The 23,094-nt window shown below is 64.1% G+C and overlaps 1 protein-coding gene across 2 annotated transcripts in view; it reads right to left on the bottom strand.

The window, feature by feature from the left end:
* Positions 1-2,464: 2,464 nt before the first annotated feature.
* Positions 2,465-23,094, bottom strand: part of NOTCH1 (notch receptor 1) — a 46,918-nt gene continuing 26,288 nt past the window's right edge. Inside the window, exons 11-34 of one of the 2 annotated variants that reach the window (XM_067742644.1) lie at positions 22,661-22,894; positions 22,476-22,586; positions 21,735-21,927; positions 20,209-20,354; positions 19,849-19,962; positions 18,003-18,122; positions 17,559-17,711; positions 16,664-16,892; positions 15,758-15,959; positions 14,620-14,773; positions 14,306-14,490; positions 13,717-13,849; positions 13,307-13,564; positions 13,119-13,231; positions 11,835-12,406; positions 11,222-11,617; positions 10,533-10,681; positions 9,619-9,835; positions 9,373-9,460; positions 9,119-9,284; positions 8,247-8,542; positions 7,140-7,287; positions 6,962-7,059; positions 2,465-5,594 (exon numbers count right to left, since the gene is read on the bottom strand). In XM_067742644.1, the coding sequence (XP_067598745.1) occupies positions 4,152-5,594; positions 6,962-7,059; positions 7,140-7,287; positions 8,247-8,542; positions 9,119-9,284; positions 9,373-9,460; positions 9,619-9,835; positions 10,533-10,681; positions 11,222-11,617; positions 11,835-12,406; positions 13,119-13,231; positions 13,307-13,564; positions 13,717-13,849; positions 14,306-14,490; positions 14,620-14,773; positions 15,758-15,959; positions 16,664-16,892; positions 17,559-17,711; positions 18,003-18,122; positions 19,849-19,962; positions 20,209-20,354; positions 21,735-21,927; positions 22,476-22,586; positions 22,661-22,894 (5,918 nt within the window). In that variant the 3' untranslated portion in view covers positions 2,465-4,151. Of the gene's footprint in view, positions 5,595-6,961; positions 7,060-7,139; positions 7,288-8,246; positions 8,543-9,118; positions 9,285-9,372; positions 9,461-9,618; positions 9,836-10,532; positions 10,682-11,221; positions 11,618-11,834; positions 12,407-13,118; positions 13,232-13,306; positions 13,565-13,716; positions 13,850-14,305; positions 14,491-14,619; positions 14,774-15,757; positions 15,960-16,663; positions 16,893-17,558; positions 17,712-18,002; positions 18,123-19,848; positions 19,963-20,208; positions 20,355-21,734; positions 21,928-22,475; positions 22,587-22,660; positions 22,895-23,094 lie in introns of those variants that run through there. The other variant, XM_067742645.1, reaches the window with a different exon arrangement.

Raw genomic sequence — 23,094 nt, 5'->3', positions numbered from 1 at the left:
TCCCCCCAGGACCTTGCCAGCAAAGCGGTGGGCAGGGCCAGGTTCCAGGCACGGCACCCTGCTCCTTGCTGCTGAGGGCCCCAAAGATTTGGGTAGCAGAGAGGCGCTCCTCATGACCCCTGGGTCCCCTGAGGCCCGTCCTGCTGCATCTGTGGGAATCCCACAGCCCCAGTGAACTTCTTGGGAGTTCAAACACTGCTGGGAGTTCTTTCTTTTAAAAAAATAATTGATTGAGGTATAACTGATAGAACATAAAATTAATCATTTTACAGCAAATTCAATGGCACTTAATACGTTAAAAATGTGCAACCACCACCTCTATCAAGTTCCAAAGCGTCTCATCGCCCAGCGTAACGCCCCAGCCCCACTGGGCAGTCGCTTCCCATCCCCCCCGCCCTCAGCCCTGGGAACCGCTCATCTGCGTGCTGCCCCTGTGGGTTTACCTGGTCTGCACTTTACACACAAATGCAGGCGTACAGTGTGTGACCTCTAGCGTCTGGCTTCTTTTTTTTTGCGCTACGCGGGCCTCTCACTGCTGTGGCCCCTCCCGTAGCGGAGCACAGGCTCTGGACGCGCAGGCTCAGCGGCCATGGCTCACGGGCCCAGCCGCTCCGCGGCATGTGGGATCTTCCCGGACCGGGGCACGAACCCGCGTGCCCTGCATCGGCAGGCGGACTCTCAACCACTGCGCCACCAGGGAAGCCCGCGTCTGGCTTCTTTTGCTTAGCATGATGTTTCTGAGTTTCAGCTGTGCTGTAGCAGGTGTCGGTAGCTTCGTTCTTCTTCATGGCTGAATAATATTCCACCATATGTGTATTTAGTCTGGGTTCTCCAGAGAAACAGAGCCAACAGGATGTATCAATACATAAAGAAATTGATTACAAAGAATTGACTCACACGATTATGGGGGCTCCAAAGTCCCCAGATCTGTGGTCAGCAGCTCGAGACCGGGGTGCTGATGCTTTGGTGCAAATCCAAAGGCAGGAAGAGACTGACGTCCCAGCTCACGTGGTTGGCAGGAGGACGTCCCCCTTACCCAACCTTTTCGTTCTATTCAAGTCTTCACCTGATTGGGTGAGACCCACCCGCATGGGCGGGGGGGTGGTGTCTGCTTTACTCAGCCCACAGATTCCAATGCTAATCTCATCCAGAAACACCCTCACGTTTGGCCAAATGGCCCCCCAGCCAAGCTGACGCATATGATGAACCACCACAGCGCGGGCCACTGCACTTGGCTCATCCACTTGGCAGCAGACGGGCATTTGGGCTGTTCCTACCTCTTGGCTGCTGTGAGCACGTCTGTGGACGCACTTGTGCGAGTCTGCTTTCACTTTTCTCAAGTGTACACCTAGGAGTGTAATTTTGTGGTGTGGGTGTTCTTTGGGCAGAATTCAGGCTGAGTACCGCCCCCCAAAGATGGAAATTCAGCCATTTGCCACATCCCACTTCCCAGAACCTCCTGTCCCAGGAACGAAGCATCCGAACTCAGTGAGGAAATCCTGGTTCACCTTTGTGCCTGAATAGGCCAGGCCCAGGGGCAGGCGGCACTTTGCAGTGGAAGGGGGTCACCGGACTCTCTGTTATTCTGGTTTGGACACGGGTTCGATCCCTGGTCCGGGAAGATCCCACATGCCGCGGAGCAACTGAGCCCGTGCGCCACAACTACTGAGCCTGCGCTCTAGAGCCCGCGAGCCACAACGACTGAAGCCCACGTGCCTAGAGCCCGTGCTCCGCAGCAAGAGAAGCCACCGTGATGAGAAGCCTGCGCACCGCAACGAAGAGTAGCCCCCACTCTCCACAACTAGAGAAAGCCTGCGTGCAGCAACAAAGACCCAACACAGCCAAAAAATAGTTTAAAAAAATTTTTTTTAAATTAAAAAAACAAAATCTGGTTTGAAGCCACTGGCCTGGGGGCAGGGCCAGGTAGAGAAGAGGCAGGCGGGGCCAGGTGAGAGGAGGGGCACAGGCAGGAGGGACGGGGAGAGGCCCACGTGGGCGTCTGGTGGCCCAACTCAGGCTCCCTGAGCCAATGGCTCTGCCCAGCCTGCACCCCTTGGGGTCACCCCCGTGGTGCCCCTGCTCGGATATTCCTGTGGCTTCCTCTGACCTCACACTAGGGTCTGGACTCCTTCCCGTGGCCTCCCGGCCCCTCCCTCTTTCCTGCAGCGGCCCCCGGGCCGTGGTCCCCAGGCTGCTCAGTGGTGCCTCGCCCTCCATGGCCCAGACAGATGCGAGAACCCGGAGCCTGGTGGTGTCAGGCTGTATGTGCCCGGCTCCCTGCGGGGTGTCTGCCTCCCCATGGTAGACAGGGACACTGGACACCTTCCGAGCAGACAGAGTGACGCCGGTGCCCACGGGCCAGGGCTGGGTGGTCTCACCACCGCTCTCCCATCGGGAGGTACTTCGGAGAGGACTGCCCTGCTGTTCCCCGCTCTCAGAAAGCAAGCCAGCACCACAGCCGAGCTTAGCAAAATCTGGACAACCATCAGGATCATTTTTATTGCAAATCAGACAAAAAAGATGAAAAAAAAGACATCATTTTCATCACCTGCAGTTTCGCATGTAGATAACTTTTAAAAAGTTTCCTTTTCATGTAAACTGCACTCTATTTTATGAAACACAGTAAGAAGCAACACCTTAGGAAGTGTCTGGTCATGCCCACTAGGGGTGGCCCAACACTGTGCCCGGCGAGGCCCGAGCAGCTGCCCGAGCGCAGTGGGCGGCAGGACCCTCCCTGGCTTTGCTCTCAGGAGCTACGGTTCAGCAGCTGCAGGTCAGGTCGTGGGGCCTGGGTTCTGACATCCCTTACCAACATGACCCCTGACAGATTTGTTCCATCAGATTTCTTAAACAAACTCCCCCATTTAGAAATGTATTTACAGACATTTACTCTGCCACAGGCTTATACTTGATAATGTAAGAATCTGCTCCCTCCCCCGGGCGCACGCCCCCCCTCCCCAAACCGGGAGGGGTGGCCCGCAAGCAGGCTCCCGGCGTCCCAAGCGCCCCACTGAGCCGCGCCGGGCCCCGGCACGAGGGTCTCTGAGCAGTGAGGCTGCACACAACCATGTTTTTCCGAGTCTCCTATAAAGACAGGGCCCATCAGCGCTCGGGCCCCGGGAGCACCAATCCATCTTCTGCTGAACCTGGGAGACGCAGTTCAAGTTGAGACGCCTCCGACGGGGTGGCCCAGGCAGTGTCTCTCCCCAGAAAGGGGTAGGCCTCCCCAGCGTGGGGTCCCAGGTGGGTACCACACCTCTGACTTCTCACTCCGCACGATGCTTAAGTATCAGTGGGGGCGGGGGTGGTGGTGCCTGGGAGCCTCCAGAAAGAACAAGAACTCACAAGACCAATGAACAACTACGTAATACTGAACCCGAAACAAAGATTCATGATTGGTACCATGAAACGTACCCTTGGTATACCCCAAGAACACGTTTTTAAAAGCGTGTTTTAAAAAAGTCATTTAAAAGAACACCAAAACACATAAACCACATCATTCCACATGCTCCTTCCCTATTTTAGAAGCCAATTAACCCATGTGCGTAAGGAGTAAAGGGTCTGCTTTTCTCTCTCTAGATGCATCTTCTCGCAAAACGCAGGTGGTCCTGGGAGCGGGGGTCGGGGGAGTGGTCCCGCTTTGGAGGAGGGGTGAGGGGGCTGTCTGGGGAAACGGGCAGCAGGCCCGGGCACCCCGGGAGCTTTCTGAACAATGCTGGCTCGAAAACCTCCCTTCTCTGACATTTCTTTTCGGATTAAAAAAAAAAAAAAAAAAAAGGAAATCAATAAATAAATGGCATTTGGAAATCATGAATCTTTGTTTATATTTTACAAACACCTGGGAATCTTCATCCTAAGCAGGGAAATCACGATAGAGAACTAGTTTATTTTCTTGGAGCAGATAGAAGTTGCTACCTGGTGATATACAAAACAGTACATATAAATAAAAAGACAGTGTTTCCAGGTAAAATAAAAGTACATAAATAAATACTAAAAAAAAAAAAAATTAAAAATTCTTGTCCTCTTATTTTGTATAAAGACTCATGTTTTGAAAAAAGCTCCTTTGGTCGGCCCCGACATCCACGGAGCGCACGCGAACGTCCAGCAGGGCTTGGGAAAGGAAGCACGGGTCCCTGGGGGCAGCCGGCTGTTTACTTAAAGGCCTCAGGAACGTGGGCGATCTGGGACGGCACGCTGGTGGGCGGGCTGGAGATGCCCTCGGACCAGTCGGAGATGTTGGAGTGCGGCGACGAGCTGGACCACTGGTCGGGGGACTCCGGGGACGGGGTGAGGAAGGGGTGCTCGGGCACCTGCAGCTGGTGGCTGGGGGTGTTGTCCACGGGGGAGGAGTAGCTGTGCTGGGAGGGGGGCGTCAGGAACTGGGCGGTGGTCATGGGCGGGGCCAGCGCGGCCGGCAGCGACGTGGGCAGGACCTGGCTGTCCTGCGGCAAGACGGTGTGCGCCGCCAGGCTGCCGGGGCCCAGGGGCTGCACGTCCGCCTGGCTCAGCTCCCCCGCCAGGAAGCTCCGGGCCATGTGGCCGCTGGTGGCCGAGCCCACGCCGAGGTGCGGCTGCGGTGCCTGCGGCTGCATGTTCGGCGGCTGCATCTGTAAGTTCTGCTGTTGCGGCTGAGGCTGCACCAGGTGAGGCTGGGCGGCCAGCCGCGCGCTGGGCAGCGCCTGGTAGCTCATCATCTGGGACAGGGCGGTGGCCGACAGGCCGCCGTGCAGCGGGCCCACCATGCCGTGCTGGAGGGCGGGGGCCTGCGTGCTCAGGGTGCCCGGCGCCACGCTCCCTCGCAGCGGGTTGTACTGGTTCGGCACCAGGCCATTCTGCAGCCGGGACAGCCACTCGCACTGGCCGTTCAAGCCTGCGGCCCCACCCACGGTGAAATTCACGGCCCCACCGCAGCTCCCGCTGCCACCAGCACCCAGGACCGTGCTGGTGCCGGAAGCCACGGGAAGGTGGGAGAGGCGTGGCGGCCCCGCCTCGAAGGCCAGCCGGCCACCCCCACTCAGCGCCGCCATCTCGGGCTTGGCCGCCACGCTCAGGTGGCTGACGCCCAGGTGGGCCTCGGGCATCCCGGGCAGGTGGTTGAGGGGCATAGAGGGAGACTGCTGGAAAGGGGAGGGCAGGAGGGGCGGGGAGGCCACATCCGACAGGTAGCCGTGGGGGGACTCCAGGGAGTCCACGGGCGACAGCGCGCTCGAGCTGTCCAGCAAGCAGCCCCTGCCGTCCTGGGACTTCTTCCTCCGCGCCCTGAGGTCCTTGGGCTCCTTGCCGCCGCAGGCCAGGCCCTTGGTGCTGGGCTTGCGGGCCTTCTTGCCCTGCACGGCGGGCTTGAGGTTGCCCAGGTAGCCGCTGGGAGAGCAGAGCGGGGGCGACAGGGTGGGCGCGCCGTGCAGCGGGGGGCTGCGCACCAGGCTGTACTCGTCCAGTAGCCGCACGATGTCGTGGTGCATGCGCTCCTGCGCGATGTCGCGGGGCAGGCGGTCCATGTGGTCCGTGATGTCCCGGTTGGCGAAATGGTCCAGCAGCACCTTGGCCGTCTCGTAGCTGCCCTCCCGGGCGGCCAGGAACAAAGGCGTCTCCTCCTGGGGGAATGGACGGGGGCAGGTGAGGAGGTCACCTGTCACCAGAGGGACCGGCGGTCTGGCCCCTCCTCCCGGACACGGGGCGGGGGGGCAGCTCATCTCGACCCTCCCCAGCATGCTACCTTTAACTGGCCTGTTAAGTGTTAACAAAAAAGGCCTTAAATACATCTTCTGAGACCCACCCAGAGGCGGTCTGTGGGATCCTAAACTCTAAATCAGTAAAGCTTCACCCTTCCGGGGGTCATGGGCCCCGCAGGAAATCTAACAGATTGTGGCCCGTCCTCCCTCCAAACCTGCACAGACGCAAACCCTGCCACAATTTCAGGGGCTTGGGGATGTCTAAAGCGCATCCGTGGGCACCACGCGGTCCCCCAGGGACCCTGACATCTTAGCTCTGTCCCTGGGTCTTGGCTTTCTCATCTGTACGGCGGACATGCCGCATGTGCCCCCGAGGCTGCTGTGCGCGTGTGGGGTGAGGCCTGATGGTGCCGGCCTGGTACACGCAGGCCTCGGCCACGGCCGCCGCCACGCCACGGCAGTCCCTTCGGCCAGCCCCTCCGTCTCCGAGGCTGAGTCTCCCCAACGGGAGGTTGGATCACGTCTCCGCCCCACCGCGGACTCAGGAGCTCCTGGGCCCAACACTGCCCCCTGTGCCCCTCCCCCAGGACAGTCTGAAATGCAACCAGGGGTCAGTGAAGTATGGGGTGGGGCTGGACACACAGAGGAGCCCAGCGACAAGTTCCGGAGACGTGGGGTCAGACTGGGCTGGGGGCTGGGGAGGAAGGAAAGCGCCTCCTTGGCCTCGGGGCCCAGACTGTGGCAACGCTGAGGGAGACGGGGTGGCCCAGACTGTGGCAACGCTGAGGGAGACGAGGCGGCACAGACTGTGGCAACAACGCTGAGGGAGACGGGGGGCGGCCCAGACTGTGGCAACGCTGAGGGAGACGGGGCGGCACAGACTGTGGCAACGCTGAGGGAGACGGGGCGGCCCAGGCGCAGAGCCCCCCACGCCCACCAGCCTCTTGACTCAGCGTGTACCATGTGCGTCCCCCCACCCCGCCCAGGGACAGCCAAGGACAGGGCTGAGGTCCAGGTCACAGTGACAGAGAGCGGAGAGCGGCAGCCGGTTACTCGCTAGCGGGGAACGCACGCCCTGCGCTTGCGAGGGGACCCGTAACTACGGCAGGAAGGAGGGAGGGAGAGCCAACGACACACAGGCACTCGCTGAGGGGTCCCCATCTGTGCGCCAGGGGGTCCTCCTGGGACTTTACAGGTTAGGGAGCTGAGGCCCAGGAGCTGAAGTCACTGGCTTGGGGCCCCCGTCGGAAGAGAGTGGCGTCGGGGCCGTGACCCGCCAGCCGGCGCACCTTGTTGCTCTGCATGTCCTTGTTGGCCCCGTTCTTCAGGAGCACGACGGCCGCCTCCACGTTGTTCACCGCGGCGGCCCAGTGCAGGGCGGACTTGCCTGCGAGGGGAAGCAGAGGGCGGGTTAGGGAGCAGCAGGTGAACGCGGGCACCCCCGCGGGCCGGGCGCAGCCGGCTCACCCAGGTCGTCCACGGCGTTGACGTCGGCGTGGGAGTTGATGAGGTCCTCCAACATGCCCTCGACGGCCAGGCGGGCGGCCAGGATCAGTGGCGTGGTGCCGTCGTGCATGCGGGCGTCCAGGTCCGTGGCTCGGTTCCGGATGAGGATCTAGGCGACAGGGAGGGTCTCAGGCTCGGCCAGTGTGAGCGCCAGGCGCCCACCTGGGACAAATGCTTGGGATCCGATCCCTGACGTGGAAGCAGCCCCTCCTGGGGTCTAAGTGGCCCCATGGAGTTGGGGCATGGGGGAGCCACCGGCCGCCGCTAGAGGGGCCGGGGCCAGAGCACCCGCGAGAAGGACGGTCACTGTTTGCTGGTGGGTTAACGGAGCTGGGGACCACGCCGTGCGCGGGGCGGGCCTAGCTCCTGTGAAACAAGCGCCCATGGGAATTTATGTCTCTAAGCGCCAGAGAGGCTGCCAGAGCGAACTCGCCAGGGCCTGCCTCCAGGAGCTCATTTAAATCGTCCTTGATCTCTTACTTCCGTAGAAAGACAGCACGTCAAAAATTACTAAATTAAAACCCCGGTCTGCGCCCTGTTTACCTGCCCGTCTGTGCAGAGCACCACGGCCCAGGGCCTGGTTGGTCTGCGGCAGGGGGACCGGCCGGCGGCTTTCAAAGCACCCTGTGCCAGGGACACTCCCCAGAGGCCCAGGTACCCAAGTCCCTAATCCACCCCGGTCCCGAGCCCCCGGTTTGCAGGCAGCAAACAGCAGCCTCTAGCCCTTCTCCCCACCACCAGAGGCAACGCCTCCAGCCCAGGCGGGAGGGGCAGACGCAGGGGACGGAGCCTGTCTTGGGTGAAGGCGAGGAGGCCCTGCTTCCTGCGGGTCCCCACGGCCTCCTGCTAGACCGCGGCTAGCCGGGCCCCCCCGCGAGGACGACACGGGGCTTTGATGCCCTCCCCGGCCTCGGGCCCCCTTCAGGGTGCAAAGGCTCGAGGTGGGGAAGCGGGGGAGACGCCAGCTGCCCCTGCTCTGGCCACGCTTGGAATGAGGGCTCCGGGGCCCGGCCACGAGGAGGGAAGGCGGGCGCAAGCTAGCAGAAGGGCGCGGGCACGGCTGCCCACCTGAAAGACACCCTGCGCGTCGGCAGCCACGGCCGCGTGCAGCGGGGTGCGTCCCATGTTGTCTTGGATGTTGGCGTCAGCGCCGGCCTCCAGCAGGCGCTTGGCCGCGTCGGAGCGCGAGTAGCGGGCAGCCAGGTGCAGGGCGGTCTCGCCGGTGCGGTCCGTCTGGCTGTGCAGGCTGGCGCCCTGGTAGATGAAGTCCGAGATGACGGCGGGTGCGTCCTCCTCCTCCTCGCTCTTGCCCGTCTCTAGGCCCCCTCCGCTGCAGGAGGCTATCATGAGGGGCGTGAAGCCGTCTGCAGGGGCGGGACAGGGGCGGGGCAGGGGCGGGGCCTGGTCAGGAAGGCCGGCCCCCAGCAGCCGCTCGGGGACTGCGGACGCGCGGCCCACGGAGGCCATCCTGCCTGGGGCCAACGCAGCCCATGCAAGCTCCCCGAGGGCAGAGGCAAGTCCAGCTCCAACGGGCTGGTGGGCGACAGAGACGCCCGCCGCTCTGCCTCCGGACCTGCCCGAGACCTTCACCAACAGCCCACCCAGGAGAGAGACCACGTAAGAAATGGGTGGTTAGGAAACCAACACCTTGGATGTCTCAAAAGAAGCGTTTCGGATCAAGAAATGAACTCGGAGGGCAGAGTGAGTTTTGAGACCGTCGCCCCGAGCGGGGAGCCGGCGAGGAGGCTGAGCGACTCCCCAGGGTCCCCACCGCCTCCCAGGTCTCATCCCCCCAAGCTGAGCTTCCAGGTACTGACCCCGAGGGTTCAGGGGAGGGGGGCAGGCGGGTCACGAGGTCAGGCAAGAGCAGGCTGCCCGCAGCGGCTAGGTGCCCCAGGGTGGAGCCCCGGAGGGTGGTGCGGGGGGCCGGCGGCACCTACCCGGCCCGCGGACATTGACGTCCATGCAGTCGGTGTCGGCCTCGCCCTGGGGCGGCGTGGGGGCCATGGCGGACACGCGGAGGTCAGCCGCGTCCAGGTGCTGCTGGGTCCACTGCCGGTGGTCTGTCTGGTCATCCAGGTCAGGAAGGACCACGGGCTCCTCGAACTAAGGAACAGGGTCGAACGGAGGGCCACGTCCAAAGGGGCCGGGAGGGGGGAAGGGCGGGGGCTAGGGCCCTGGGGCACCAACTCACCCGGAACTTCTTGGCTTCCAGGCCCTCGTCGCCCCACTCGCTCTGGTTGTCGTCCACGAGGGCGCCGTCCGAGGCGTTCTTCAGGGGCCTGGGGGTGAGGGGGTGGGGAGGCGGGACTGAGCGGGGCTCCCGGGAGACCCCCGGGGCCCCGCCCGCGCCTGGCATCCGAGGTGGGGCCCGTGGGTCCACAGGGGGCGGCCCCGCCTCCCGCCAAGTCCCCCAGATGCCGCGGCCACGTCCACTAACTTGAGGCCCACGGAGTCCTCGCCGAGGGGCTCCCGCCGCTTCTTCTTGCTGGCCTCCGACACCTTGAAGCCCTCGGGGAACCAGAGCTGGCCATGCTGCCGCCGGCGCTTCCGCGACAGCAGCACCCCGCAGCCCACAAAGAAGAGCAGCACGAAGGCCACCACGGCCACGTACATGAAGTGCAGCGGCGCGGGCGGGGGCGGCTCCACCGTCTCACCTGCGGGCATCAGGCTGAGCTACCAGGCAGGCTGGCGGCCGGGGGCAGCGCACTGGCTCCGCGGCCGGGCGCCTCCTCGCCTACTCTCCTCCATCCCGCCCCCCAAAATAAGGTCATTTTCTACGCGATTAATCAGAATTGCAAACTATCGCTAAATTCTCTCCTGCACCAGCCGGCTATCTGGAGACGGCTTTTACTTTTTTCTCCTTTAAGGGAGAAGGATTAGCCAACTTCAAATCACTGCACTTGCATTGAGCTGTTAAGACAAAGGATTTAGGGGGATTTTCGAGATACAAACTTCAACACTTCACATGACACCGATCAATTCTTTTCTCTCTCTCTCCTTTTTTTTTAAAAAAAAACCTGTAATGATTTTGAAATAATACCCAACAAAGAAAAATCAGGAGGAAGGGGTGGGGCGAGAAAAAGGCTCCCACTTTCTGGGATGTGCTGGTTCCCCTGGGCCAGCCTCGCTGACAGCTGTCACTGTGGGGAGGGAGAGCGTGCGGGGCGGAAAACGCCAGCAGACACTCCCGAAACTCTGGATGGCGTGACACCCCCGTGGGTGGCAAATGGCACGAAGAACGTGAGCACCTGGGAGGGGAACTGGGAGACAGCCCCTCCCCGGCGGACCCCTCCCAGTACACGCAAAAGCTCCCGAGGGAGTGTGGCTGGGCGAGCAGGGCGGGCCACTCACTCTGCACGGCCTCGATCTTGTAGGGGATATTGAGGCTGCCCAGCGAGGCGAGCGCGCCCAGGAAGGCGGCCACGTCCGTGGCGCTCTGGAAGCACTGCGAGGACGACTGGACGCACTGCCGGTTGTCGATCTCCAGGTAGACGATGGACCTGGGGGCGCACCGGGGTCGGGGGGCTCGGACGCCAGCCTCCTCCCTGCGCCCACCCAGCCCACTGCTTCCAGGGACCAGCTCTGGCCCCTGTGGCCTCACCCTGATGGGCGGGGGCAGAGGCACTCCCAGAACCCAAGGGGGCAGCCTGGGGCGGCGGGGAGCTGGGTCTGGACAGGAACAACCCTGGAGGTGGCCGGCGCCCCTGCCGGCCCATGTCAGCCCCAGCAGGGCACGCATGGCTGCTGGTCACAGACACTCCTCTGAGAGCTCCCGCCCCACCCCGGCCCCGGGGCTCCCTTGAGTGCCACGAGCATCCCTGTTCCTCATCTTGGAAGGGAAGAGATGTCAAGAAGCTGATCCTCCCCTGGAGCTGACCCCAGGCTCCAGGGCCTGGGCCATGGGGTGAAGAGCCCCCGGGGGAACGCTGTCTCCGCCCCTCACCCCTCACAGGCCCCATAAGTCCTGGGCCTCTTTCACCACGTAGTGGGAAGAGCGCTGACGCTCGGGGGGCGGGGGGGCCCCGCGGGAGCGCACTCACCCGCGGATGTCCATGGGGTCCAGCTCCCTGCGCCGGCGCTCACCCCCGCTGCCCGGGAGCAGCGAGGCCCCGCCGTCCACAGAGCGTCTGATGGGGTGCTTGTGCAGCTCCTCCTCGCGGCCGTAGTAGGGAAAGATCATCTGCTGGCCGCTGGCGTCGCGCTTGAAGACCACGTTCGTGTGCAGCAGGCGGCTGAGCTCGCGCAGGAAGTGCAGCGAGTGGTTGCGCAGCTGCTCAGGCGGCATCAGCACCACCAGCACCAGCGTGCCGGCCGCCAGCCGCTCGGGCACGTGCTCCGCGCAGTCCAGCCCGTCCCACTCGCACTCGGCGCTGTTGCAGCCCTGGTCGCAGTGCCCGTCCCTGAAGTGGTCCTTGCAGTACTGGTCGTACAGGGGGCTGTGGGCACGAGGCACGCTCAGGGCTCCCTCCACGCCGGGCCCCCGGGGACCCTCGGCCGGCACCTGCCCTCCCGCCGCCCTGCCCTCGAGCTCGGGGTCCTTCCTCCGCCCACGGCCCTTGCCCTCTCCTGGCCCGTGAGCGGACGGCTCCCTCGTGCTGCCCCGTGAGCCCCGGGGCCCCCGCGGTGCAGAGCGGCCGTCCCCGTGGGCCTTACTTGCACTGGCCTTCTGCACGCTGGCAGTCGAAGCCGTCGAAGAGGCAGCCGGCCGAGTTGCACTGGCTGTCGCAGCGGCCGTTGCTGAAGTACTTCCAGCACTGCAGGGACTGAGTGCAGTTCTGCCAGGGGTCGTTGAAGTTGAGGGAGCAGTCGCCGCCGTCCCAGCCGCAGGCGTGGTTGTTGCACTGAAGGCTGCAGACCTTGTTGCCGGCCTCCTCGCGGCAGCCGGGGAGCTCGCAGGCCTCCTCAATCTGCGGCGGGGGGATGTCGAGGCCCACGCCGCCGCCGAAGCTGTAGTCCAGGATGTGGCACAGGAGCCCGTTGAACTTGGCGGGGCACAGGCAGCGGTAGAATGGGCTCTCGGACGTGGGCTCGCAGCTGCCCTGGTTGTAGCAGGGGTTGCCACCCATGCAGGGGCTGCTGACAGGGAACTGGCACTCGGGGCCGGTGAAGGGGCCCAGGCACAGGCAGGTGGGGCTGCGCGGGCCCGAGATGCAGGTGCCGCCGTTGAGGCATCGCAGGCTGCCGCAGCTGCGTGCGTCGTTCTCACACGTGGCACCCTCGAAGCCCTGCCGGGAGGGGGCCACACAGGGGGTGTCGGGGTGGGCCGGCTCCCCAGACACCCAGGGACCCGCCCAGGCCTGACCTTGCCTCTGCATCCCCCCATCCCCCTTTCCCCGGGCAGCCGGACCCTTTAAAGAAAGTCAACATAAAACGCTCGGGGGTTCCCAGGGGTTGGGAGTGAGGGAAGAGGGAGCACAGATGGGGGAGCGTGGGGCAGTTTTAGGGCAACGGCAAACCCACGTGACCCTGCAACAGTGGACACGTGACACTACACGTGTGTCAGACCCAAACACCACAGGAGAGCAGACCTGACTTAACGGCGTATCAGTGTTGATCATTTAACAATGTATTAATGCTGGTGGCAAGTGGTAACAATGTTCCACGTGAGGGCAAATTGCCAACAACTGGGAAACTAGGTGTGTAGAGGGAGGGGTGCGTGGGGACCCTCCTTCTGCATGATTTTTCTATAAAAGTGCTCTAAACGTAAAGTTTATTGACACAAAGCACACGGTCTCGAGGGGAACAAGGAGGTTGGGGTCCAGACACTCAAGCCACCCATTGTCCTCCGGCACGTGTGCGGGATGGGGGGAGGCGGGGTTCTCTGGCCACCTCAGTATCCCAGGTGCGCCAAGCGGGCGCGTCCTCCTGTCACCTTCAGACCAGGGAGCCCTCCTGGCCGCGCAGGGCCCTTCCCACCACCTGCCCGGCTGTACCTACCGCTGGGCATTTGCAGATGAACCCGCGGGCGGTGTTGGAGGCCACGGCACAGCTGCCCCCGTTCTTGCAGGGCCTGTCCTTGCAGCCGTTGATGACCGACTCACAGCGGCGCCCTGTGGACGACAGCAGGTGTGAGGGGCTGACCCCCACCCCGGCACCGCTCCCTGCCCCCGGCCGGCGGCACCCACCGGTGTGGCCGGCGCGGCACTCGCAATGGAAGGCGTTGACGCGCTGCACGCAGTTCTGGGTGCCGCGGGCGTCGCAGGGGTTGGACAGGCACTCGTTGACATCACCCTCACAGCGCTCGCCCACGAAGCCGGGCGGGCAGGTGCAGCTGTAGCCGCCCACCTGGTCCACGCAGGTGCCGTTGTTAAAGCACCTGGGGCCCCGGGACACGGGATCGATGGGGGGGTTGCAGTCGTCCACGTTGATCTCGCAGTGCACGCCTGCAGGCCCAGGCACCGTCAAACCCCGTGCGGCAGGTCCTCCCACAGGTGCGCCCCTCGGCCAGCGGTCAGGACCAGGGAGCCTGGACGCCCAGGCAATGGACGCCGGCCGCCGGCCCGCACGCTCCCTCCCCGGGTGTGGCCCTGCCTACCCTGCGTGCCCCGGGGGCAGGAGCATTTGTAGGTGTTGGTGAGGTCGATGCAGGTGCCCCCATTCCGGCACGGCTGGGACAGACACTCGTTGACCTCCTCGGAGCAGTTCACCCCGTGGTAGCCAGCCACGCACTGCAGGGGGACAGCGAAGGGGCGGGCCCGGGCTCAGTGCGCCCCCCACTCCCTGTGCAGGCTGACGGGGCCCATGAGCTGCCCTCTTGCCCAGCGAAGCTGGGGGCTCCCCCCACTTGGCGGACCCAGAGGGAGACCCTGGGAAGGGCCCCAGGAAGCTGCAGTTTACTGGCCAAGGTGGGTGTTAGACCCGGTTCCCTAGCATAGAGGTGGGGGCCTTGGGGCAAATCTGGGGGAGGGGAAACCCCGTCCCATTTCCTCTTCCAGGTGCCCCCCCGCAGAGGACAACTCCTCCAGGCAGTCTTTCCTGATTACCGAGCCCTCCCTTAATAAGACTGAAAGTTGTACACGTCTGTGGGCTTGGTCTTCCCTGCTGCACCGGCTCCCAGCCCAGGGCCCAGCCCTCGCCGACACTCATACCAGACACGCGCACCCTCACCAGGGACGGGTCCCCACCTCGCAGGAGTAGCCACCAGGGTAGTCGGTGCAAGTGGCCCCGTTCTGGCAGGGGCTGGGCGAGCACTCGTCCACCTGGTCCTCGCAGTAGCTGCCCGTGTAGCCCGCCTGGCAGTGGCAGTGGTGCGTGTTGCCCACATTCATGCAGAGCCCTCCGTTCCGGCACAGGTGGGTAACATTGATGCCTGCAGGGGACGAGGTGGACGGAGCGTGAGGCCTGGGCTCTCCTCCGGACAGCAAACCTCCTGACCTCAGAGGACAGACGCCCGGTGGTTGTGGGGAAGCCCGGGCCAGGTCGGGACACGGCCGGTTACCTTGCTGCCATGCGGCCACCTCACAGGAGACGCTGGGCACGTCGCAGTAGAGGCCAGTCCAGCCACTGTGGCACTCGCAGCGGTACAAGGCGTTGGTCTGCCAGCACCTGCCGCCATTCTTGCAGGGCGAGGAGTCACACCAGCGCACGAGGTTCTAGGGACGGCAGTGGGCAGCCTCGCTCACATGCCCCCACCCGTCAACTCCCAAGGGGCCCATCCCACCTGACAGGGGAACACACATGCGCCAGAGAACCTCTCACCCGAGGTGGCTCGTGACCCCATCCTATGGAAATTGACCCCGAGGCCCATGGGCCCCCCTGCTCAGGAACCGCCAGGGGCTGGGGTGCGGGTCTCTCTCTTGTCCTGGGCCCTCGGTGAATCCGGACCACCAGCTGTCTTTCCTTTTTTTGGGGGGGGGAGGCGGCACGCCACGCACCTTACGGGATCTTAGTTCCCCGACCGGGGACTGAACTCGCGCCCTTTGCAGTGAAAGTGCGGAGTCCTAACCACTGGACAGCCAGGGAATTCCCAGCTGCTTTTTCTTGAAGGAAGATTTTTCTTAAAAAGTAAACAGCTCTTTTGCAACTGACGTTTTCTTGTTTGTTTGTTTGTTTGTTTTTGCGGTACGCGGGCCTCTCCCGTGGCGGAGCACAGGCTCGGGACGCACAGGCTCAGCAGCCATGGCTCACGGGCCTAGCCGCTCCGCGGCACGTGGGATCTTCCCGGACCAGGGCACAAACCCGCGTCCCCTGCATCGGCAGGCGGACTCTCAACCACTGCGCCACCAGGGAAGCCCGCAACTGACGTTTTATGTGAAAATCTTCAATGAACGTAAACCTTCAATACCTTTACGTATTTCCTATGGAAACACTGGCTTTTAGCTGTCTTCCCCCAGATCAGTGGTCCTCGTTCTTGCTCCGTAAACCTCTCCTACCTGAGTTCAAGTTCACCTCTGACTCCTTATCTGGCAGCTAAGCCCAGGGCTGGGCCCCAGGCTGGCAGCCCAGATCTCCAGGAGCACCCCCGCCCCCTGAGCCTCGTACCCCAGGGTGGTGAAGCCAGCTGGAGTTGAGGCGAGGGGGACTCAGTGGTGCGGCCGTGACGCTGAGTGGTGGGCACCCCTGCGGCCCTGACTCACCTGGCAGTTGAGGCCAGTGTAGCCCTGCGGGCAGGTGCACTTGTAGGTGCCGTAGCTGTCGTGGCAGGTGCCACCGTGCAGGCAGGGCCGCGAGTCGCACTCATTGACGTCGTGCTGACAGTAGCTGCCCGTGAAGCCTGGCGGACACAGGCAGGTAAACGAGTTGATGCCGTCCACGCAGGTACCGCCGTTGAAGCAGGAACTGGAGGTGGGTGGGCAGCAGGGGGGGGCGGTGGTGAGCGGGGGTGGGGGCAGCGGGACCCTGCCGAAGCAGGTACCTCCACGCTGGCGTCTCCCCCTCGAATCAGTGTGGCCGAAGGGGTCTGAGTGCTGGGACAGGCCAGGAACAGCCTCCCTGAGGTCAGCCAACAGGAGTCCCAGGAGGTCGCCAACTCAGGACCAGGGACCTCAGATTCTCACACCACGTCACACTCCCTTCCTTTGCCTCCTTACAACTCACGCTGAGGAACTTCATTACACACGTGGTATACAGCGGTTAAGATAAAAAAGGCAGGAAACAGAATCGCACAGACAACACGGGAGACAGTTATGTCAGAAACCAGGAATGAGCTTCAACACTGAGCCTCCTGGCAGCCAAGGCAAATAAGGAAACTAGATGGGTTACAAGGTCCTTGGTCTGATAGAAGGAGGAACGCCAGTTCTTCAGGATAAACCACCAGGGCTCCTGCTTCTAAGTCACACGGGCCAATGGGCAATAGCTCCTTTAGGAGGAACAGCACCTGAGTCAACCCGACTGGCACTGTGTGCCCACCTGGCAGACACCTGCTCGGTGCGCAGGTTGCCAGACACTGCGTGGCCCTGCGGCCCATCTGCCTCCCCACGCCAGCCCAAGGCCCGGGACCGCCCTGCACGGCGCCCATGCCGGTGGCCGTGGCCCCCACGCACCTCTCCGTGCAGTCAGGCGTGTTGTTCTCACAGTGGATCCCACTGAAGCCCGCGGGGCAGGTGCAGGTGTAGCTGTCCACGCAGTCGGTGCAGTTGGCGCCATTGCGGCAGGGGTTGCTGGCGCACTCGTTGATGTCCTCCTCGCAGAAGGCGCCCTGGAAGCCGGGCAGGCAGTCGCAGAAGGCCGTGTTGATGCCGTCTGTGCAGGAGCCCCCGTTGTGGCACGGGTCTGGGAGGGGAAGGGAAGGCAGGCCTGATGGGCGGGCACCACCCCCGCTGCCAGGGCAACGGAAGCTGCGGGGACCCCGGCACTGCCCCCACGGTGTCCGGCCAGGAGCCCCTGACCCGGCAGGCTGCATCACGGGCTTGGGGTCTACACCCCTCCCCGTGTTCCCGGTCCCCAGGCCACAAGGGCGGGAAGAACGCCCGGGCTTAACAGTGACACCAAGCAAGGCTGAAGTCAGTCTTCCCTGCTCGCCAGTGACGCCAGATGACATACTCGGCTTCTCCGGACGCCAAGGTCATGTGAACCAGGGGTCTGAGAGCCCCGCTCCTCAGGGCGCCACGCCGGGCCCGGGCAGGCAAGGCCCTGGGGGCGGAGCCCTGGAGTCCGGTGGGGAGATGCTAGGACGGGCTTGAAGCCTGGCAACCTGGCTCCAGAGCCTCCAGAACCACGTGGGAACACCTCGCTGGCCAACGGCGGCCACCCCCCAGCACTTCCTCCAGCCCCTGACCGGGGCACCCTCCTGGAGGGTCCAGCTGGCCAGCGCCAACCCTGCACCGGGTGCTGCCCCGTCCACTCTCCCAGCCGACCCCGACGAGCTCCCTGCCCTGAGCCCCCTGGGGAAACAGGTCTGAGCATCTCGGAGGTGGACGGAGCTGGCCGGCCACTCACTGGGCCGGCAGTCATCGACGTCCGTCTCGCAGTTGCGGCCCGTGTAGCCGGCCTGGCAGTGGCAGCGGTAGCCGCCGTTGGTGTTCTGGCAGGAGGCTCCGGCGCGGCACGGGCTCTTCACGCACTCGTTGATGTCAATCTCGCAGGTCTGCCCTGGGGGAGGGGGAGAGGGAGCCGTTAGCTCAGCCCCTGCCCCCCAGGAGCGGGGCCTCCGCAGCCGCGGGGTGGTCCTCTGGGGGCGTCCCGGGAAGGAGGGGCTCTCCGACTTGCTGTCCCCCAGCGTGGGGCCGAGCCGGATGCAGACGTCCAAGGCTGGGAGGGCTCTGCAGCCCGCTGGCTCCTCTCCAAGGACGGGGAGCTCACTACCTCTTGCTCTACAGATGCCCAAGCTCCCCGGAACCCCCACCCTCCCTGTCCCAGCGCCTCCTGGGCTCGCTGGCTCACCCTGCCAGCCCACGGGGCAGGCGCAGGAGAAGCTCTCGTAGTCCTTGGACTCCTTGCACTCGCCACCGTTTCTGCAGGGCCCGGGGGCACATGGCGCCAGCACCACCTCGCACGTGGCTCCTGAGGGGAAGAGGCGCAGGCGGGGAGCCCCGGCCCGGAGGGTCAACGCCCCACGGCACCGTCGGGCAGAGACCGCTGCGGCCACCACTGCGGGTGGCTCTACCACCAAAGCACGTTTGGCTGCCCCGCAGTGGGGCATACGGTGCGGCACTAGAACCCCCGTGAGCGCCTGGTTGAGTCAGGACCCGAACACGGCCCAGATGACCCCCTGCCCCGCGACAGGCTGTGGGGCACGGCCTGGGCCTCAGCCCACCCAAAGCACCAGCAGCAAGGGCTGGGCTGGGACTGATGCCCCCCCAGCGTCACAGGGGCCCTGGACCTGCTCCCAGCCTCACGCCCCCTCCTCGCCTCCTGGTAGCTGAGGGCCCTGCACTGAGCCGGCGGCCTGGGAGCTAATCCAGGGGCTCTGTGTCAAGGGCAGCGAGTGCCCAACGCAGGAGGCCACTGAACAAAGGCTGTGACAACAGGGGACGAGCCCTCGCTGCCGGGGACGTGCCAGCCCCAGCCCCGAGCACGGGCTACTTATCAGGGGAGCGGTGGGTGAGGTGTCAGGACCCCGGGACGGGGATGGGAGTCTGGCTAGACCCCCCATGCGCACCGGGTGACTTTTCCTCCCTGAAAGCCCTATGCAGGGCTTCCTGTTTACAGCCCACGGGACTGAGTCCTGAGGCCGCGAGGAAGCGTTATCTTCCCCGTGGTCCATTATCTCCCCGGCCCGCGGGTGTGATTGTCCAGGGCCTTTCTTTCTATCGGTTTCCACAGCGACCCGGGCAGGCAGGAAATTAGCTAGAGTTTCCGACAATTGTGCAGAGGGAAGCAGGAAGCGGGCAGACGGGAAGCAGGTCAGCACAGGCCGGCTCCTCCCCGCCGGCCCGCCGGCCCCGATGTCAACGTGTCCGAAAGGGACTCGGGTGCGCCCTGGGCGCGGAAGCCCCTGGGCGGCCACCAGGGGAGAGTTTCCTCACCGGTGCGAGAGAGAAAGTCCAGCTCCCCAGCTTTGGTGAAAGAAAACACTGCTCTGGCCATGGGCCGCCCGATGTCATGAGAACCACAGCCATGGGCCCCACCCCGCCCGCCGGGGCCCTCTCAGGACCGCTGGGGGCCACAACCGTCCCCAGTGGCAGCCCCCTCTGCCCATTCCCCGTGGGGCTGGTGGCCCTAGTCGTTGTGGACTTTTATTTTCTAACACTTGGCAAATCTCTTCTAAGGAGGGGACCATATCTCGCGATCCCCTTGGCCAGGCCAGTGGCGGAGGCTGAGACGCCCGGGGACGCGTCTCCCGCCGCTCTCAGCGGAAACAGAAGGCTCCTTGTTCCCCCACACAAAGAGGGCCCGCCATCAAAGGAATCCCTCAGGCCCGGCCAGCGGATGCGGAGGGCGGCCTGGCCGCCAGGGGCCCAAGGCAGCATGGACATTGGGCCGTGGAGGCCAACAGCCCAGGCCCAGCTCCCAGCTCTGCCACCAAGGGGCCACCTCACCAGATAAAATACTTGGGACCTACTTATACTAAAGCTTCCTCCCAGGCACCCGGTACTTTGTGGGCTCATCTGGCAATGACACCTGCCGGGCGAGGCCCTAATGTGGCCAGGCCCAAGTACAGAGCAGAGCCTTCGAGATGCCCACCGAGCAATGCAGACAAGGCCAGCCCCGGAAGCCACTGCGTACCCCTGGGGCACCGCTCCGTGGGTGGCCCAGGCCCCGCCCCCGCCCCAGGCCCCGCCCTCACCTGCGTAGGGCAGGAGGCAGTTGCACTTGTACCCAGCCACGTCATCGATACACGTGCCCTGGTTCAGACACGGGTTGGACGCACACTCGTTGATGTTGGTCTGGCAGTTGGGGCCTGGAGAGGGAGGGACAGCAGTCAGTGTGGCCATCACCCTGGGTGCTGTGGCCAGGTCCCACCTAGTGTGGAGGAAGGGCCCTGCGCTGAGCCTGGGGCCTGGAGTCAACCCCAGCAGGTCTGCACGCCCACCCCCCCCCACCCTGGGAGGGAGCCGCCACGGGTCGCGGTGGCTGGACCTGTGTCCTGGCTCCGCGCTGCCGTCCTGGGGGGCCCGCTCTGCACCAGGAGCCCCGCCCCACTCACCACTGAAGCCTTCCCGGCACGCGCACACATAGCCGCTGGTCATGTCCTTGCAGGTGCCGCCGTTGACACAGGGGTTCGACTCACACTCGTTGTTGTTGATGTCACAGTTTGCCCCACTCCACCCGGGGTCACAGTCACACTTGTACCTGCAGAGGTGACCACACAGCAGCTCAGGTGTGGCCCAAGAGGGGAGGGCCTAGGCTGGGGGCACTCCCCGCTCTGCCACCTTCCTATGATCTGACTGGACAGAGGCGCTGGTCCGCTCTGACCCTCGGAGTCCTTTAAACACCTTTAAATAGCCCACCTTGCCCAAAAAGGTGGTGAGGGTTTGTTAAACTAGATTGGGGACAGTGCCCAGTTCAGGGCAGTGGTCAGAAAGCCCTCCACCATTCACTCGCTGTGTGGCCCTGAACAGTGTGCTTACCCTCTCTGTGCCAAATGGGGGCATGGGGTCCCTGCCCATGTCAATGGCCCCATCTAGACAGAGCAGTGTCAGGCACATAACGGGTGTCAGAAACTAAAAGTAAGCTTCTCTACACTCTAATATTGACGCCACATACGTAGGGGGTTTCCCACGCCACGCAATCCTCCAGCTCTGGGGACACCAGCTGAGTATCCCACAGTTCACTTCTGGCACTAACTACCTGGGGTCAGCGCAGACCCCACAGACAGGGCTCGGTCCCACAAGACCGGCCCCAAGTCAGACAGTAACCTGAAGCGCCAGGTTGTCACCGGTACTTCTGAGCGAACAGCTACGAATCAGACGCCTTCCTTGTGGCCAGAATGGCTCACAAACTCAGGAAAACAGTTTACTTACAAGATTAGTGGTCTATTATAAAAGGTGAAACTCAGGAACAGCCCGATGGAAGAGGTGCACAGGGCCAGGTACAGGGAGGGGCTCAGAGCTGCGCCCGCCACCCCTGCACCTGTTCACCGACACGGAAGCTCTCTGAACTCCTGCACTTTGCATTTTTATGGAGGGCTCCTCACACAGGCGTGACCCATTTAGATCACTGGCTGTTGGTGATTACACCCTGCAGCCCCTCTCCCCTCCTTGGAGGTCCGGGTGGGATCCAACGCCCTCATCACACAGTTCCCCGGCACCCAGCCTCGTCCTCAGGTGTGCTTGAAAGGGGCTTTGACAAATAACAAGACACTCCTTCCACTTTTATAGATCTGAGTGATCTCAGGAACCAGGACAAAGCCCAGAGCAATCATCTCATCATGCCGCGATGTCACAGAAACCCTGCCTGCGGCCACGGCACATGTGTTTCCCGAGCGCACACGGAGCCCAGGGCAGCGCTGGGCACAGGCCAGGAGCTGAGCGAGTGCCCGATGGCACATTTCCGGGCACCAACGGCAGATCCGTTCTTGAGGGGCACCCACCCACTCAGCCCGGGGCCCACCGCCGGCCAGGCCGGGGCTTCGCGACGGCCCCTCCCTGGCCCGCCAGCCGCCAGTCCCCGAGCAGGCCGCCTCCCTGGGGCAGGGCCCCCGAGGATGCAGAGTGTGGGGCGGCCCCGTACCCGTTGAGGCTGTCCCGGCAGGCCCCATGGATGCAGGGGTTGCTGCTGCACTCGTTGACCTCGGACAGGCAGGTGGGGTCGTGGTAGCCCTCGGGGCAGCGGCAGGTGAAGCCGTTGACGCCGTCCTCGCAGGTGCCGCCGTTGTGACAGGGGTTGTCCGCGCACTCATCGATGTTGATGTGGCACACGCTCCCTGCGGGGGGGGACGGGGCGGCGGCTCAGACACTCACGCCCACCCCCCCGGAGGGAGAGTGGGTCCCAGCCCTCGGGGCCTCAGTCTCCCCCTCCGTGAAACCCCTCCCCAGGTCCTTCCGAGGCACAAACGCCCACCCACACGAACTCCCCTCCCCGGGCCCGGGGCCGAGCTGGCCGGTGAGGCCTGAGGTTCAGGACACCCTGGACACCCTCAGGGCAGAGGGCCGTGGAGGGCAGCACGTGTGCCGGGAGCCGGCTCTGCTCTGGGCCTGCTGGGCCGGCTTTGACCAGGAACGAGAGCCTCAGGGATGCCCGTCCGGTGCCGGCCGGAGCCCCGATCCTTCCGTGGTCTCTGCCACCGTTGCCAAAGCTGGTGGTCTGACAGCTGGGCCCTGGGCGGTGGGCGGCCTACACCATCCTGCCCCCACGGTCCCCAGACCTGGCCCATCCCGGAGACCCTGAGGTGCGAGCACAGCCTGGGCCCCCGAGGCGAGGCCGTGACGAGGGCCGGGGGGACACAGCCCTGCGGGTCCCCGAGCGGCTCACCCGTGTAGCCCGGCTCACACACACACTCGTAGCCGTCAATCTTGTCCAGACATGTGCCCGAGTCACAGGGGTTGCTGGCACAGTCGTCCAGGTTGATCTCACAGTTGGGGCCTGGCGGTGGGAGGCAAGAGGTGGTCAGTTCCTGCCCCGCCCCCAGCCCCCCAGGCACAGCCCCGGCCAGGCACCTGTGGTCCCCTTGAGGCAGAAGCAGAGGTAGGCATTGTCGCGGTCCTGGCAGGTGCCCCCGTGGCGGCAGGGCTGGCTGTGGCATTCATTGATGTTGGTCTCGCAGTGGTGGCCCGTGTAGCCCGGCCGGCACAGGCAGGTGAAGGTGGCAACGCCGTCCTTGCAGGACCCGTAGTGACAGGGGTCGGGGTCGCACTCGTCAATGTCCACCTCACAGTGGGGCCCTGTGTAGCCTGCAGGGCGGGGGCTGAGAAGCTAAGTGGGGCTGCTCCCCGGGCACGCGGCCGTCCCATCCCAGGACGCCACCAGCCAACCCAGGGTCACTTGCGCTCCCGCCGGGGGAGACCGGGGATGTCTGGGGACGTCCCCCACTGCCCGGGTCAAAGCCTCACCTTGCTCTTGGCCCCTGGACCAGAGGCCCCAGAATGAGGGG

Source organism: Pseudorca crassidens, chromosome 7, assembly GCF_039906515.1.
Source record: "Pseudorca crassidens isolate mPseCra1 chromosome 7, mPseCra1.hap1, whole genome shotgun sequence".
Classification (NCBI taxonomy): domain Eukaryota; kingdom Metazoa; phylum Chordata; class Mammalia; order Artiodactyla; family Delphinidae; genus Pseudorca; species Pseudorca crassidens.
This window is presented reverse-complemented; position numbering and strand designations above follow the sequence as displayed.